General features: G+C 42.5%; 1 protein-coding gene and 1 long non-coding RNA gene across 5 annotated transcripts in view; one reads left to right on the top strand and one right to left on the bottom strand.

Moving 5' to 3' along the window:
* Positions 1-6,645, bottom strand: part of METAP1 (methionyl aminopeptidase 1) — a 30,724-nt gene extending 24,079 nt beyond the window's left edge. For all 4 annotated transcript variants that reach the window (XM_030491654.1, XM_030491655.1, XM_030491656.1 and 1 more), the window contains exon 1: positions 6,460-6,645. In XM_030491654.1, the coding sequence (XP_030347514.1) occupies positions 6,460-6,573 (114 nt within the window). In that variant the 5' untranslated portion in view covers positions 6,574-6,645. The remainder of the gene's footprint in view (positions 1-6,459) is intronic.
* A 127-nt stretch (positions 6,646-6,772) lies between these two features.
* On the top strand, positions 6,773-16,776 carry LOC115610473. Its single transcript, XR_003992249.1, has 2 exons — positions 6,773-6,872; positions 15,308-16,776. It is a non-coding gene; the product is annotated as an uncharacterized LOC115610473 (long non-coding RNA).
* The last annotated feature ends 631 nt before the right edge of the window (positions 16,777-17,407 follow it).

Raw genomic sequence — 17,407 nt, 5'->3', positions numbered from 1 at the left:
CACCTATTTACTGGTTGAAATATTGACAGAATCATGCAGCACAGCAGAATCTGGTTTACAGTATAGTGCATTTTCACTACCAACATACCAAATACCTTAGGCCTTTTTTTTTCTTTCAACCAGCCATTGAAAAAAACAAAACCAAACCCTTTAAAACAGTTACTGAGCTACTTAGCAGGGATTTTTTTTCCTATATTTACTGTAATCTTCACAGTCATAAGAGGGAGCTTCTTACTCTTTTGGTTCATGTATCTACACAACCTGATTAAGGGGTAGAAAAGCACAGCCAACTGCAAATTCCAGAGGATAAAAGGGTGCTAAATCAACCAAGATTAGGATGCAACTGCACTGCTAACCTCTGTATAGCACAGACATAACAAACCAGCTTTAAATAAGCTATCCAAGTACAGGAAGCTGTGCAGGCACCACATCACAGAATTCAAGGCATACTCAGCACTGTGTTTTTAAACTGCCTTTGCAAGATAGCAGCTCATTTAAGTTGGCTCTGCCAACTCCTCATCAGCGATTTCCAGCCTTAAGGCTGACACTCTTCTTCATGCTGTCCTTCACCTTTGGGTACTGCTGCTTTATACAATGTGGCATCTGACACTGTAAATACACCTATCAGTGGGTATGCAAAAACCACCCCAAGTTACTGAGAAATCCAACTCGTGTCCAACTTCCATAAAATTACCCCTCTCCATTCACTGTGATCATCAATTAGAGCCACCATGACGAATTTCCAAAAGTACCTATTCTACAGGGAAAAAATAAAAGAAAGGGGGGAAAAAGACATCTGGAATCAAGACTGTGGGACAGACTGGCTATCTCTTTGCATGTCATTATACCCTGAATTGTAACAGGCACACATCTAGGAAACAGTGCCAAGCAGTACACTGTATTTAAAATATTCTGAGCAATTATTTTAATAGAACTTCAAAATGTCCATTCTAATGTAAAATTGTCTCGGGTTTAATCTGAGATCATGTAGTTTTGCTTAATGAGAACTCGATTTTAACCAAACCACCTTGAAGGTGTGCAAAACAGAAGACAAAAAAAAGCTAAAGTACACCATTTAGCTTAAGAAAAATATCAGGTTATCAGTGATATATATATTTAATACAGATTAGCTGTACATTTTATCCATAAATACAAGTACATTGAGGAATGCAATTGTTAATACATTTGATGTTAAAATAAAACAGTTGCCTTTTCTGCATGCTGAACCCTATTCTTCCAGGTGCGGTACAAGCCCACAGAGACAGCCTCTGGCCTGAAAACTCAGTACAGAATTCCCAAACCAGCCTAAGCAGCACACATGACCACTCAGTTCTTCAGAAGAGCTGAATACACATTTTCAAATTCAAGTCAACAGAAGCACCTACATGCAGCACCTTGGTATGAGCAAGGTTGGCTTTCTCCTTCATTTAAAGCCTGATCTCACCCTGAGACTCATGTGGCCCACATGACAGAGCCCTTCCTTTGAAGAAGGGGCTGCATTTTGCAACTCCTTAGATTTACACAGATATGCAAGCAAGTTTTGAGAAAGGCAGAGGAACAATGGACCGGAGACATTCAAACTGGACCATACTTTCAGTATTCTCAACACTAGCTCAGAAAGCTGCCTACAGGAGTCTGAAGTTTTACTTTCAGAAAATTACAAGGGCTCAGCATTTGTGCACCGGCAGCAACCAGGCATTTACAGCAGACACCAATTTATGGTGATTTATAGGCAATTAAAAATGTCAGCTTCCTGGTGAAGGAGATCTGTCAAAAGACCTTCTAGCAGACGGTATCTGCAGAGTGCCATTTATACCAAATGAAACTCTTACGTGCCGCAGTTGGATCCAAGCAGCAGGTTTTAGCCTATTTTAGGCACAGCAAAGAACACTGAACCAAGAATGAAATATGGCACTTATGTCCTACAGTCTGACACAGGAGAGGATAAAAAATAGTTTCATCCAGGTCCACTGCTCCCCGTTCCCCACCCCCAAAACACTGAAGGTGAAAGGAAACAGCAAAGTGGGGGACGGGACAACACCATGCTTCTCCTCAGGTTTTTCACAAATCACTGTGACCTTGAGTATCCAAAGCCGCCAAAAGCCCAGGGCTGAGTATCAGTGAAAATGTGCCTCTTGGAAAGGAGTAAATCAGTATACAGACCTCCTGAAAAAACAGAGCGCAGCATTTCTTTCCTGCCACTGGAATTTAACAAATCCCACCTCAAATGGGAAGAGCCCCGTTGGTGGGTATCTGTAGAGTACAGAGAAATCGTTTGCTTCAAGCACCTAGAACACATGTCCAACAATGGCTCATGTGCAGCAGTTTCACTGTATCACAGGCCTCACTTTCGACAGCATAACCAGATCACTTCATACACCTGGACCTCTCTGGGACTGACAACACACAGGCACACAAAGCAGGAAGGGACTGACTTTATGAGAGAATGTTTCCAGTATATGGTTAGAAATAGGTATTTCTGAATTGGGCTGGAGAAACGCCCCCACACCAGCATACAGTCCACACAACAGAAAACCTCAGACTACTATGTTTCATCTGAGATACTTACACAGATACAAATAGCATGAGAGAGGAAGTTTTCATGAAAGCAACACAAAATTATTAATAAGAGATCAATTCATAAATAGAAGGTTCATATAAAAGTAGTAACTGGAGATCTCAAGAACAGTTAATACTTTCCCTCTGTTTATCATTTAGCAGCTTACAGAAGGCATAGAAGAAACTTAAATATTTTGTGTATTTAAACACAGTTTATGTATGCTGCATACAACTGACACACAAGTGACATGTGCATCTATAAAGGCAGATTTCAAAATAGCAAATTCATCTTAGAGGAACAATACACTTGAGATGTGATGCTGGGCATCTGTGTTATTTCCACATTCAGAAGATAGACTGAATTACTGTATCTCAGTGTAAAATGATAAATACACAGAACACTGTAGTAAGTTTCTACAAAAGAGAAAGCAAGACAGCAAAAGAAGGTAGCTGGCAGTGACAGCACCTGATTTATTAGCCTAAATGAAGATATTATTAAAGGTTAACAGCAGACAGAATCCCTCCACAGAATATTCCCTCTTGTTACGCCTTGGAGTGAAAGGAAGAAAAATAATGCTGGGGTTCAACACAAAACCTCAGAACTCCTCCACTGCTAAAAGCCATCCATTACCAGTTCAAAACTTCCCTGCTTGGCCAGAACCTGGCTGCCTTGGCCCCCTTTTCACCCATGACCCACAAGCACAACCATCATTCTACAGCTGTACCTAGTTTTCCAAGGTGCACAACACCCAGAGATGAAACAGTGTTGGCTCAAAGGAATTTCAGGGGATGTCAGATTACTTCAGAGTAAGCGTTTTCAGGGCATGCTGTTGAGGCATACCTTTTGACGCAGAAAGGCAGGGGGAAATAAATGACCAGAATAATGCCCTTTCTCAAAGAAAGGAGAAACGCAAATGATAAACCCACTGGAGAAATCACTGTCTTGATACACTCTACCTGAAAAGTTCATTTCAATTCTCTACGTGCAGTGATGAAAAATAATGTTTAATCAAAGCCAGGCTGGAAGGGGCTTTGAGCGACCTGGTCTAGTGGGAGGTGTCCCTGCCCATGGCAGGGGGATTGGAACTAATGACCTTTAAAGTCCCTTCCAACCCAAACCAGTCTATGATTCTATGAATCTCACTACACCAGGATTCTCATTCCCATACATCCTGCATTATTTTTTCTTAGCAAACTATATGTTACTACTTACAATTCAAACACATTGCTTCATACCAGTTACCTTTCTACAGTAGTTCACACTTTTCTACTGTTTATTCTTAGTACTGGAGAAAACAAACTCCTACAAATTCGGTTTTAGCTCTGATTGGAGTTTTGGCTGTATGAACAAATCATTGTAGGCTTCTGCGTGTCCTCAGACAGATGCCAGGTAGCTTGTCACTCCCATCCTGCCCTAAGCCAGAGTAAGTGCCTGCATACCCATAGCTGCCACCACTGCACTCACTAAGGATGGGTTTACTTTACAGCTGTGCCAAACTGGGCCACAACAGGCAAGCCTGCTCTTTGGCAGCACGCTCCTGGAGCACTGGTGTTTTATGACCCCATGGTGAACAGCTTTCAGGAGCTAAACCATAAATAAAATATCAGTGCAACTGCTTTTCCTCCATTAAAACCCCAGAAGTGTCTCACCAAGGAATCAGGGCCAGCTTAATGGAAGGGGTAGAAACGTGCATCCTTGAAGTGAGGAAAAGGACCATGGCAGCTATAGCACAGGCTGTGCTATATGTGATGTGGAGTAACAGCTGAGGTCCACTCGCTAGCTTATCTAACAGTTATGTCTGCAATACCACAATGGAAAGAAACCCAACAAAGAGAGAACTCTGGAAAAGTTTCACAAATGCTAACCAGTCCAGTACCGTCAGCTGAAACTTGCTGGAAGTTCAGAGGAAAATTCCTGGCTTTTAAAACTCCTTAACCTGTCATGTGCTTATTTGGACAGGCAGCCAGGTTGTCAGCAGCCCCTCACCTATGCTCCTGATGATGCAGAGCACTGCAGTGAGTCTCCTCCATCACACACAGCAGAGGACGGGGAGAGCTGGAACCTTGGGGCAGCCCAGCAGGAGGTACTCAGAGAGGCTGAAGGTCCTCACTGCAGGCTGAATACAAGGACTCTTCTCTCAGTGCATGAGATTTTTTGCACGTCTTGAAAACAGGCTGCTGATAATTTCTTTCTCTTCTGTAACATGTTGTCCCAAAACTTCTGAACCACCTTTCTTATGGGGAATCATTGTGCTTACCTACTTTACTGATGAGGACAGTGAGGCACAGCGAAGAAAAACAGCACACTCAAGGTCACTCAGAAGTAAGATGACTGGGATTCACAGTTCAGTATTTGATTTTCTAGGCAGGACAGCTTTACAAGCATGTAGTCGGTTATCCAGCAGCCTACTTTAACAAGCTAATACATATTTTGGGTAATTCCCCTTTTACCTTACAACAGTAGCAGACATTTCACAATAATTAAACCAAACATATAGATAACAAGAATCTCTGCATTCTGTATGAAATTAGCTGAGTTAGAGATGGGACAGAGTGGAGTGAAGATGTTACTAGAACTCCTCACATAAGATTGTTTGGTCTGTTAACAAATGGCTTTGTCATCACCAACTAGTATCTGTATGTGCTGAAGATGCATTTATGATGAGATTTACATCAGACATGTCAAAACGGGCAGTAAAACACAACGTGAATCCTACAAAACAGCTATAAGCACAACACAGGAACTAGACATACAGAATTGTCAGAACACTTTTGAGTTGCAGTCGATCTAGTTCGCACTGACTACCAGCATCTGGCACCAGAGGCTTCATGGGAAAGTACTAGAAACCGTGCTGTGGGTGCGTAATGTGCACGTGGGAAGTCTTCTCCTAGCCCCATGCAAACTATAACTATCAGCTTACGTCATGACTCAGAAAACCCCCGTCCAATCAGTAAGTTAATCTTATTGTTAGCTGATGTGACTGAATGATTTTAAGTTTATCTACAAACAGTCAAGATTTTACCCTGAACTGTAATTCTGACAGTGAAGTTCATCGTTAATCTCCGAATTAAACACATACTTCCTCACCGATGTTGACAGACATTACACATACAAGAAGTTCAAAGCACAAGGCTATGCATTTTACTGCGCATTTTAAAGTTGTTAAACAAACAAACTAAAAACCCACTCAACAGCCATCAGACAGTCCTTTCCACTTAAGTTAAGGACCAAACCACATTACCACTGCGGTAATAAGCGAGGGTAGCCGAGGCCTACAGAGTATGTTTAACAGGAGTTGATGGCTGTATGACGACTGGCCTAACCTGAGTCTCCCTGTTCAGTACCCTTAGAGCAACATACCTAAAGACATAAAATAAAAGGAAGAGCATAGAGTAATTTTCCCAAAAGCTCGTATTTAAAGGAAACGGAGAATCTGTTTTCAGAGCAACAAGTTTATCAAAGCCAAGCAACTCCAGAGCCAGAGCTGATGCAGACACAGAAACGCACACGCTGGAATTTGGTCAGCACGTCTCATTCTGTCCCACTAAGCCCTTATTTTTAAGGGGAAGGGAACACACTCACCCCACCCGAACCTTCAGGCCGAGGACAAGCCGCGCACCCCTCACGACCGCCCCGTCCGCTCGGCAGCAGCCAAGTCCCGCATTGCCCCAGCCCCGAGGGGCACCCGCCCCACCCGTGGCCGCCGGCCCGGCACCCCCCGGGCTCCAACTCGTCCCCCACCGTGAGGAGGAACTTTCTACGGGCACAAACGGCGGACCCAAGGCTGGCAGGGAGGTAAAGCCGGGCACGCCGGGCCGCGAATCAAAACCCGGCCCCAGCGTGAGGAGGACGGGCGGGCACCCCGCGGGCGAGCTGGGAGCGGAGCCGAGCGGCCTCACCTGAGAGCAGAAGTAGGAGCCCTGGATGCCCAGCTTGAGGCAGGTCGGGCACTGCAGCTTGGCCTCGCTACTGCAGCCGGCCGTCTCGCAGACCCGGGTCTCCACCGCCGCCATGCTGCCGGGCTGCCACAGGCGCGGCGCGGCGAGCGGCGGGGGAGGAGCCGCCGCCCGGAGGTGCCGCCGGCTGGGGCGGGCGGGCGGCGGGAGGAGAAGAGAAGAGGGGAGGAGCAGCGCGGAGCGGCCCGTAGACTGCTCCTCCCCTTCTCTCGCCTCTTCTCCCCGCCCTCCTTCCCTCTGCGCAGCCGCCGGGCTCGCAGGTTTCCCTCAGGAACGGCAACTTTCCCATAGAGAGGGCCGGGGGGAGAGCTGGTGCCGGTCCGGTGACAGGATAACCCGGCCGGCGTGTGGTAGAGGTAAGGGCAGAAGCTATACCCCTGATCCCCCGCTTCAAGCCGTGTGGCACAGTGGTGTTCAGTTGCGTTATAAAAGGTGCTTAAGGGCTTCTTTTTCTTTCGTGTTGCCATTGCGCAGCGAGATCCTAATATGCACGTGTGGTGTGCAGGAGGTTTTGTTTGAAAGGTGCACTGGATTTAGCAGCGTGGCTTTCCGTCGGCGAGGAAGAGGGAAGATCAGTGTCTTCGCTTCTCATCTTTGTCATCAGTGAGACCTTATCTCAGATTTTTCAAGCATATCTTCTTTATTATAGAGTCCCGTGTTGGCTTATATTGTAGTCTGTCACTTAATCGTAGAATGGTTTGTGTTGGAAGGGACCTTAAAGGCCATCTAGTTCCAACCCCCTGCCATGGACAGGGATTCCTCCCACTAGACCAGGTTGCTCTAAGTCCCATCCAACCCGACCTTGAACACTGCCAGGGATGGGGCATCCACGACTTCTCTGGGCACCCTGTAGAGTGTCTCTATTATAATAATTCTTCTGTAGGGCTGCCTGTGTAGTTTCTAATAATTCTTTTCCTCTATTTTTAACTCTCATTTGGAGGGGGAGGAAAAAAAAACCATAACAAATTCAAAATTCAGTAAGGCAGTAACTAAAACTGGAAAAAGAGGCTGCAGAGTCATGGTGGCATTGTCACAGGAAGGAGGCTGATTTTCTTCCTGAAAGAGAAAAGTTAGATACCAGTGATCTGTCATAAAAACGAGTGATTAAAACATATATTATATTTCTCCCATTTACATGGGTTCATCTCAAAAAAGATACTGCCTCTGCCTGTAAAGCTAACTGTGCTTATGTCCTCTGAGTATCGATGTCAAAGCTATTGTCAGTACGTACTAGAACATCTCTAACAATATCACTGCAAGACACTTTTTACTGGTTCGTAAGTCAAGAGGAAGTTGTTTTTAAAAAGAACATGGTGAGATGCCTACTGAGTAGGAGAATAGCTGCAAAAGACTTCAGAACACATATTTGCTGGATCCAGCCATTGGTGCTGGGATCCCACTCCTTGCTTAAATCTCAGTTGTCTTCCCACTGGCTGGCAGGCACAGCCTGTGATTTCAGTCAAAACTTTGCAGGATCATATTCTCTCTTCCTGCTTCAATGTCACTGACTTCAATAAAACTATGCCAATTCCTACTCTGATCTTAGTATGCGAAATATCCTCCTCATTGCCTGGCATCTAGATAACTCCCCAGAAAGCATCATTCAAATCCAAGCGATAATCTCAGTATTTTCTGCAATTGTGTTTTATTCCCTGTGGTCTTCTGGCCCCAACCTTAATAGAAAAGAATATATATTTATATATCTCTTAGGCTTAGAGATTAAGTGAAAATTTCCACTTACTAATTGCAGAACAGAAAAGCATATTCATATAAACATACTTGCTATATTATCGTAGTGCAATTGGTAAAAAGTGGGTAAGTAACCCAACTGATTACTGGTTTATTGTATGATAAACACTTTCACCAGGATGGTAAAACAACCAAAAGAATTTGATGCCATGCTGTTACTGAAGTGTAACTGCAGGTGGACACCTGTCTTTCTGACAGCTCTCATCTTCATTTCTCTAGTAGTGATAATACTTGCATCCACCTATTGTTCGTAGAAAGAGAATACTGTGAGAGTGAATTAGGAAATGTTTCTAGGATGCTTGTAAAATACAAAGATTCCAACTATTACTTCCTTCAACAAGTGAAAATAGATATGTATTGATTTGTGCAGTTCATACTGCGACAGCATTTAGGTCTACATTTGTCCTACCTAACAACCAATAGTCAACCAACATCATGAAATATCTTTAAAGGATGCATTCACAGACTGTGATTTTACATATTCCAAATTGAAGTCATTATTAGGCTTGGTTTAACCTTCTTAAAGTAAAATGTTACTGAATGGGCAGAATCACTCTTAAATGATCCACGTTGCTAGCAGGTCTTGTACTTTTTACAGCCCATGAAAAATTAGTGCTCCTTTTCCAAGTAACCAGCAAATCAAGCTATCAAGCAATGTGGGACAGGTACTTTCATGCAGTTGAGTTGCCACTGTGTTGCCATTTAAAGAGCCCTATGGAGTTGTAGACATCATTTACCTGGTTAAGCAGGGTTTACAAGTACTTGGTGTCATGGATGTAGTATAAAAACCTGAAGCATACTGGTTAATCTAGTCCAGTGTCTTCTGCTCAGATGTCATCTTCCTGATGAGATTTCAGTATAATTACCATTAACAATTTAGGACACTTATTAAATTTTAGAACTGTTTAATTCACGTTTAATTTAACGTGTGAGTATAACTTTAAAATTTATTCCTATTTGTGTCCTTCACAGCGGCAGTGTATGTTTGTGCTCATTCTGTAGTGCTTGATAATGATACAGGTTAGAAAAAAAGAGGACTCCCGTTCTAACTAGTAGACAGGGTTCCTTCTGTTACTCGGTTTCATTTTTTGCTGCATTTCTGAAGTGCAAATAAAAACATGCTCTTTGCTTGCTTACGTGGAGAAGCCAAGGATGCATATATTCATCAACTTAAAAATATAAGTAATTTAAAGAACAGTGAGCCCCCTAATTGAGGAATTAACAAATTTGCTTACTCCTTCTGCTCAGCGTTTGGAAAGAACACAAAGTGCACTTGCAGATCAACCTAGAATAACAAACTCTGAAAGATTTGACCTAAGATTTTAGTGGTTGTTGTTGTCATCACAACACCAGTAAACCCAATCTTTTTACTTTTAAACAGCCCTATATTATCATTCTCATAGTAAGGATTATGTAGATTCTGTTGTATTTCAGTGCTTTTGTTTTCCAATTTGGCCTTGAATTTCTGATTTGGTAAGTGAACCCATTCAGGCCTCACAGAGATTCAGCCACTACCATTTCCTATTCTCTGGTGGCACACTCGTTCTCACCAGGGAAGTTCACTGACCTTTGCTGTGACCTTCCCTGAGGAGAGCTCTTTTTTCTCTATCAGGCTTTTCATGTCATTTTCTAGCTGCCCATCCCCCTTTGTCACAGACAAACGCACACAGAGGCGCATGAGGAGGAAATTTTAGAGCCCATTCATGATCCTTGATTTATGTCCCTGCTGTATTCCTGTTGTCCTCCCAACTTCTCCAAAGTGATGCAAGGCTAGGAGCGCATGAGGTTAACAAACAAGGGCAGAAGGAGAGGTCAGCAATGTCTCATGGGTCAGATAGCTGCTGCAAAAAAGCTAGAGCAGCTGGCAGCTCAGACAGCTGCTGGTTACGAAGAAAATGGCCACTGACTTTGACATTACTTAATTAAGAGACTGCTTTAGCTCATCTTCCCCCTCCTTACTTTGCTTCCATACATTGCAGTAGAGGGGGTTGGGCAATCGCACTTTCCCAGTGAAGCTCTTGGGTATAGTAGCTGTCTTCTGTTCAGGCTCATTGAAGACACAATTAAATGCCTCTTTGTTTAGTGATAGCTGAAACAATGCAAAAATACCACCCAGGAGCCAGACCACATGCAAATGTGCACTATTATGGCTCGGCCAGATGGTACAGGCACTGACCGAGATTCTTGTACCAAATGCAACAGTTACATAGGTTGTGTGTGTTTGTATGTGTATGTAAAAAATGCACAACTGCAAAACCATCACAAATGCACACAAAGGCAAATGTCTCAAAGATGGCCACAAAAAGATTCATAGCATGATCAAGTGAAAAAGAGCCCTTGAAGGCAACAGTGCCCAGAAAAGAAGACAAATGGTGTGATCAAAGTAAAATAGTCTTACTATGGCCAGAGAAAATAAAAAAAGACTGCATAAACATCCTTTGTAAATGAACAGAGTTGCATTAAGGAAATATCTGTCTCCATTTTTCCTCTTTAAAGAAAAATGATGTGGGCTTTCAAAGTCAGTCTAATTCTGTAAGTCAAAAGAGCTTGCAATCTATTGTAAGCCCCTGCATCACTTTTATTCCTTCCATTGGTGGAACTAACTGAAAACTACTGAAAGGCCCACTACAGCCACAGTTCAGACTGGAGCAGGCTTACTCAAAGCTAATTCCAAGTGTGCTTTCTCTAGTTGTGGTGAAAAGGAAGGTCCTGCACACTCTTTTGTTTTGCTTGTTCAACCTGTACTGCCTCTTGCGGCATAGGTATTGATAGAGTGGATCAAAACTTCTGCTATGCTTTAAGAATGATTGTCTCTGAATTCAAGAACACTCTTCTTTCACCCAAGAATCTTAACATTTTCCAATATATGCATATGAAACTGGTTGTTTCTCATGGGACAAGAACAAAGGAAAACAAGCTGCATCTTTTTAAACAAAATGGTGGTTTATAAAAAGCATTCCTATTTAACCAATAACTTGCAAGCTTTAAAGAGAGAAGCTCCACCACTTGTAATATCTGAAAGAATCTATGAATGTGTCTTGAAGTGATAAAAATTTTTGTTCTTTACTATGGAAACACAATAAAAGTCATGTAGTGAAGTTCTGGGTAAATGAATTCAATGGGAAAGCTACTGATATCAACAGGTATATCACTCAATTTTTGTCATCAAAGTCAAGGCCATAGGAAAATAGACTTAATAGTAATAAAGTACTAACAGGTTTGAGGTTCCCCCCCCCCCCCTTTAGATATCATGGACAATACTATGAGGCATTAAATATTGTTTTTACTTTCAGGTTTCAAAATCAAACTAAGTTGATCACATTTTTTATCACATAAAACACAGTGATTCTAAATGTGCTATATCACGGATATGAGTGATGTGCTCCATTTCCACTCAAATCAGTGAGATACACGTGTGCAGATCAATTAGAGCTTATACTTGCACACTGCTGATGCCACACTTTGCAGAATGAAACAGATGTTCCTAACAACTACTTAAATGCACACTGAAAATCAGTAGAGCCCTGAAGTGTGTGAGGATTACAGAAAAAGAGATACGCAACATTTCTTTACTTCAGACCCTTATTTTTTGCCACTATAACTTCAAAATGTATGATTTCTGGATGTATCTGTGAGAACTCTTTGCCTTCTATCTTAATTTTCCTTTTAGTTTGAAGATGCTATCACTTGCAAGGCAGCCACATCACTGAGGATCGTGTTTATGTGTGTTAGTGACTTAAGGAAAAGATTACAGCAGCTCATAATCCTCTCATCGCTATTAGAGGTTGTTGGATAACTTCTGATGTCATTTTTAGAAGCTTTGTGCCTCAGTAACTCAACAAATCAAAGAAAAACATGTAGCAAATTACAACACATACTTACTTCCTATTTGCATGGTAATAAGGTAGGCCGTGTTCTGAACTCAAATGTACTGTATTCATCTATCTTATTAAACTTTGTTAGTAAGCATATCTGTCTTATAGGGGATGTTGTGCTGTTACCCATCTTGCATAAGAAAAATGAAATAGCCAAATGCTATATGACATTCAGTAACACTCATTTACAGTTCTTCTCAGTAAAATGACATTCAAAACTATAAAATGTAGGTCTCTACTCTCAGTTTATTGAGAATGAAAACACGAAGTTAAACTCAGAAGAAGCTGGAGATAAAATGATCAGAGAGGAAGAGGATTCTGGATGTATTATCTTTATTTATATTAAGAGACTTAAAGGCAGGATTAGAACAGGCAGTCAAAGAATGCGCATGGTTGCCAAACAAATAAAATGCAATATCAGATCCATGTGGCAGCATATTAGGCAAATAAATGGGAAATCTTATTAATTACTGTTTTCATGTTAAACAGTCTGTAAATAATTACTAGGAACCAAATTTTATAAAATAGATAAAATGAAGAGTATGTCATTGGAGAAAAAAATAATGCTTCTGCATGTACTGATGTACTTTCTGAATGTACACTTTTAATATATTATGTTCCTATTTTGCCATCAGAACGTGGTTTAACATTAGACAGCATAGGGAGGAATAATTTCTTTCTTAATTTCTGTTTTATTACTGGGAAGATGTGTCCCAGTTCTTTTATTTTGAAAACTTCTTTTGGTATTTATACAACAATATTATAAAAGGTTAAGAAATATATTTTTGTTGTGTTTTCCTTTGAAGATGTCAGGTGGCAGATAAAACATTACTTTATTGAACCCTCTGCCTTTGTTAAATAAAAATGAAATCATAACACTAAAATGAATTCATGGCAGAAGAAATACGGCAGAAATTTTACTGGTCCAATACATTTTCATTATAACCATGGGCCATTCAGCAATCTACAAACAAGTATAGTAGAAGGCAGCTTCATCCTATCTCCTAGTAGTAAAGAAATAACAAATATGATAGCCTGCTCCACCCTATTAGCTCAGAGACTATGGCCTTTCTTCAGCATTGTGTGCTGATGCTGCCAGTTATAGGTACTTCTTATTGAAACATTCACATGTCCAGTCCCTGTCAGGAGCCCTATAATAATCCTGAAGACTTGAAGTGAAGACATTTGCCTGAGTAGTGTAAGCCCTTCCTGGTACTTTTTCTGCTGGCACATTGGATCTGTGGATATGAACGTACTTGCAGCTCTATAAACATCCTTTCTGGTGGCAGTATCACAGCCCCCATAGGAGTTACTGAGCCAGGCAACAATTTAGTCAGTGTGACAGGAAGTTCACCTCGCCTTGAAACCATTTTAGTTTTGGAAAAACTACTCTTTAAAACAGATCCAATTAAGAAACTTATTAGAAATCATATAATAACTGTATAGGTCAACATGTCGAGCCTAAAGAGGGAGGTTTTAGATGAATACAAGTAATTACTAACTCGTTCAATAATTAACCAACCCAATATTGGATCTGGTTTACTAACAGTGAAATGCCAAGGAGGATCAGGTTGATCAGCAAGGGCAGAAAATACAGCAGGAATAGGAGACTTAGTTGCTTGTATGCAGATTGTACAAATGTTACACCTAGATGTAACACAGAGACTAACTTTGTAGACATTTTCAGTGTCTCTTCCAGTGTCTTCTTTCTAACAGCTTGTTAGAAAGCCCACAGGGAGATAGGCAGCTTTTGACTTCACCCTGAGTAACATTTCAGGTTTGAAATCTCCTGTTTGAAGAGCCATTCTGTGACAACTGCCTTAATGTACTTGGGTGCAGTACCATTACAGGAGCAGCAGCAGCCAAAACATGCAGCAAATTTGCCCTCAGTTTCAGAAAGAGGAAGTATGTAAAAATAAGAGAGTTGTTTGTTAAAAAGTAACTTTAAAAGTGCAGCTAATTTAAATTCTTAGAGGAATAAAGGAAGCTATTTTAAGATGCACATTTTAGAAACTTAAAGTCTATATGCACTTAGATTATTAAGGAAGACTTGAGAATGGGCAAAAGGGAGACAACACCAGTAAACAACAGGCCAAAGGAGGTATTAGAAACAAGAAGCAATACTGAACTGAGAACAAACAAGCAAACAAAAAAATAGAAAAAACACATATATTCCTGCAGGTTCAATGTAAGAAAAGTTAGGTTGGGTCCCTCCCCACCAAGGGAATCCAAGCTAGTAATAAATTTTTCTTCAATCCTTAGGAACAGGAAGCCTGGGCTAATTGATAACCATGGTATTAGCAAGGATACTCAAAGAAAACAAGACTGTTGCAGAGAAGTCTATAAACTATTTGAGTCAGTGTTCACCAGTGGCTATCCTAAAAATGGAAGAGATTTTGAAGGGACAATGGCTGAAAATGTAAAATGAACAGTAAGAAACCACTAGGACCAGATGGAAATTACTAACCGGTGTGTGTAACTACAGTTTTAAAAGTGTACTGATACCCAGTGTCTGCAGGATGGCAAGTGGGATGTCGGTTTTTAGAAAGAGTTCTGTAGGAGATGGGAATTCAGTCTGGGCCGGGATGGGAATTATGCTCTATCCCCATTGCAAGCCAGTAAAAACTATGTTGGGTGATAGAACTAGTGGACACCTGAATAACTATGATCTGCTTGGAAGAGTCAACATGACTTTTTTGGAGGGAAATTCTGCCTTAGGAATGTATTGAATTCCCTGAAGAGTCAACCTCCATGTGGAGAAAAGTGGCTTATACAGTCTTAGTCGCATTTCTAAGGGGTAACTCGTCTGCTTTGGGGCAGTAAGAGAATGCATACCTGTCTGAAGCTTCTGGAATATTTATCTCCAATCACATGTTTCTCCCCTAAACAGCTGTTTCTCTCACCTATTCCCAAGCCCTTCCTTAGATACCTGGTTCCCTTAATAAGGTGCATCTCAATTACTATCACGTCCCTTAACTTTCTCTGGCCTCAGGAATGTAATTTCTTCTTGCCTTTCTGTCATGATATGAGCAATACTGTCCTGACTCTGGAAAGTCAGGATTTCAAGGGAGAGAGCTTTAAAGCACAGATTTCTAGGGGGGATTGAAAGCATTTTAACCACTATAATTGCAAACCGTCTGTTCCTCATCCTGTGCCTCCATTTCTAGGTCACCCTGAAGAGGGGATACTGCATGAATGTGCAGGAATGAACCTGGTCTCAAAGCCTGAAAACACCCTGCTTGCTAAAGAACTCTTTAGCAGGTACAGCAGAATGGATGTGTGCAGATCTCCTACCAGACCTTCTGTGACAGGAACATTTCACATGGAAAATGAAATGCCTCTCTCTGGAGGCTCACAGGAATTCTTCACTGCCATGGCCTTTTCTCATTGAACCAGTTACCCCTCTTGCACTGCTGTATTTCTACTGCTCATCTGATCAGGCGTCATTTTTGCTCATGAATATGAGCTAAAAAGCTAAAATGTCAGCTCTGCTACACTGCTTAAAGATCTTCTTAAAATAGCTCCATTTAAATTTTAGACCCTTTTTATAAACTAGGAGTGCTGTGGCAATTCAGATATCCTTTACAGCCTTCCAATCTCCTATGGAACCATCAAAAATGTCATCTGTGGTAGGTCTCACTTCATGCTTGATTTCTGCAGGGCTTTACCCTGCTATTTGCACACAGTAAGGTGATGGTTTTCTTCCATAGTGGATGGAATAAATTCCTCAGAACTTTAATTTAATTGAGGGCCAGGGGCTGGGGGAAATGTAGCTGCTGCAACCCCTGTAGTTACTGTGGTCAGAAACACAATTCTGACTGGTGGTGGAAAGAGTCTGAGTCAGCTAAAACAGTGGACCAAAACATCGGCAGCGTCAAGTGTTAAGACCTCTTGGTTTTAAAATAATAGCCCTTCTGTCTTTGTCTTTTCCTCTCTTTGAGAGGGCTCCACCTTCCAGGATTCTTATATTGTCCAAGTTCCTGATGTATGTGGTCCAACCAGGCGTCCAGGGCTTGTCAATTTGCTCATAACATTCAAAGCTTTAGCACCCTTCATTGTCAAACCTGTCTAACCCTTCTTTGGCTGGAGAGCACCTCTCCCTTCTCCCACACACCTCAAATGGGCTTTACTGACACACCTGGGAAGTCGGATGTGGTGGCTGGGGGTAGTGTGGCATTCCATGTTTGCATCCTTTCACAAAAAAAAATCTTTCACAAGGTCTTAGATGGGCTGGGTCTGCCTACCTCTACTGACAGATGCCTTCCCACAGAGCCGGGAAAGCAGGGAGAAGAGATGGGAAGTGCCTCTCACTTCTTATTCTATGAACTCCTATTTCCCTGTGCAAGGAAGGCATCCCACCTTCTGCCTTTGTTCACTGCCATCCCATGCCTCCCTGCAAGGAGTCTGACTGTACCCAGGCACCGTCAGCCTCACGCTTAGCACATGCTGGCTTCCTGATGCCAAACCGCAGCAGCCTGCTGGCCATCAGGTCGGGAAAGAAGCAGGTTTCTGTTGGCCACCTTTTTCTGCCTGAGATGGCCGGTGATGTGGCCGTCCAGCTGAGAGCCAAGTCCATGCAATGTGGAAAAGATGAAAGATGGAGTTGAACGAAACAAATAAAGCATGTCGTGTGAAACACAGGGCTGCAGCGAGCATTGGCCGCCATGCCTTCACATCTGTGGTAGGTCTCACTTCATGATGAGAAAGCCCTTGATTTCTGCAGGGCTTTACACTGCTATTTGCACACAGTAAGGTGATGGCACACCAGCTCGCACAGAGAAACTAAACGGGTGTTGAGCCAGGTGTTGGGGATGGGAAACGTGCTATAAACTGGTCCTTAGTGTGCCGGGTACCGCCGGTATGGTTACACACGTACTGGTATGGTTACACACATACCATCATGGTTATGCACGTACCGGTATGGTTACACACGTACCGGCATGGTTACGCATGTACCGGTGTGGTTACACACGTACCGGTATGGTTATACACGTACCGGTATGGTTACGCATGTACCGGCATGGTTACGCATGTACCGGCGTGGTTACACACGTACCAGTATGGTTACACACGTACTGGCGTGGTTACGCATGTACCGGTGTGGTTACACACGTGTAAGCCCCACACGCTCCCCAAGGGGCGGTACCGCCCGCCGCGGCCGCCAGGGGTCGCCACCCCCGCGGCGCTGCCCGCCTCTTCCTCCTCAAGTGACACCGCCTCGCCGGGAGCCCCTCCCTTCTCCCAGCATCCCCCGCGCTCGGCGACTA

This window comes from Strigops habroptila, chromosome 7 (assembly GCF_004027225.2).
Source record: "Strigops habroptila isolate Jane chromosome 7, bStrHab1.2.pri, whole genome shotgun sequence".
NCBI lineage: Eukaryota > Metazoa > Chordata > Aves > Psittaciformes > Psittacidae > Strigops > Strigops habroptila.
This window is presented reverse-complemented; position numbering and strand designations above follow the sequence as displayed.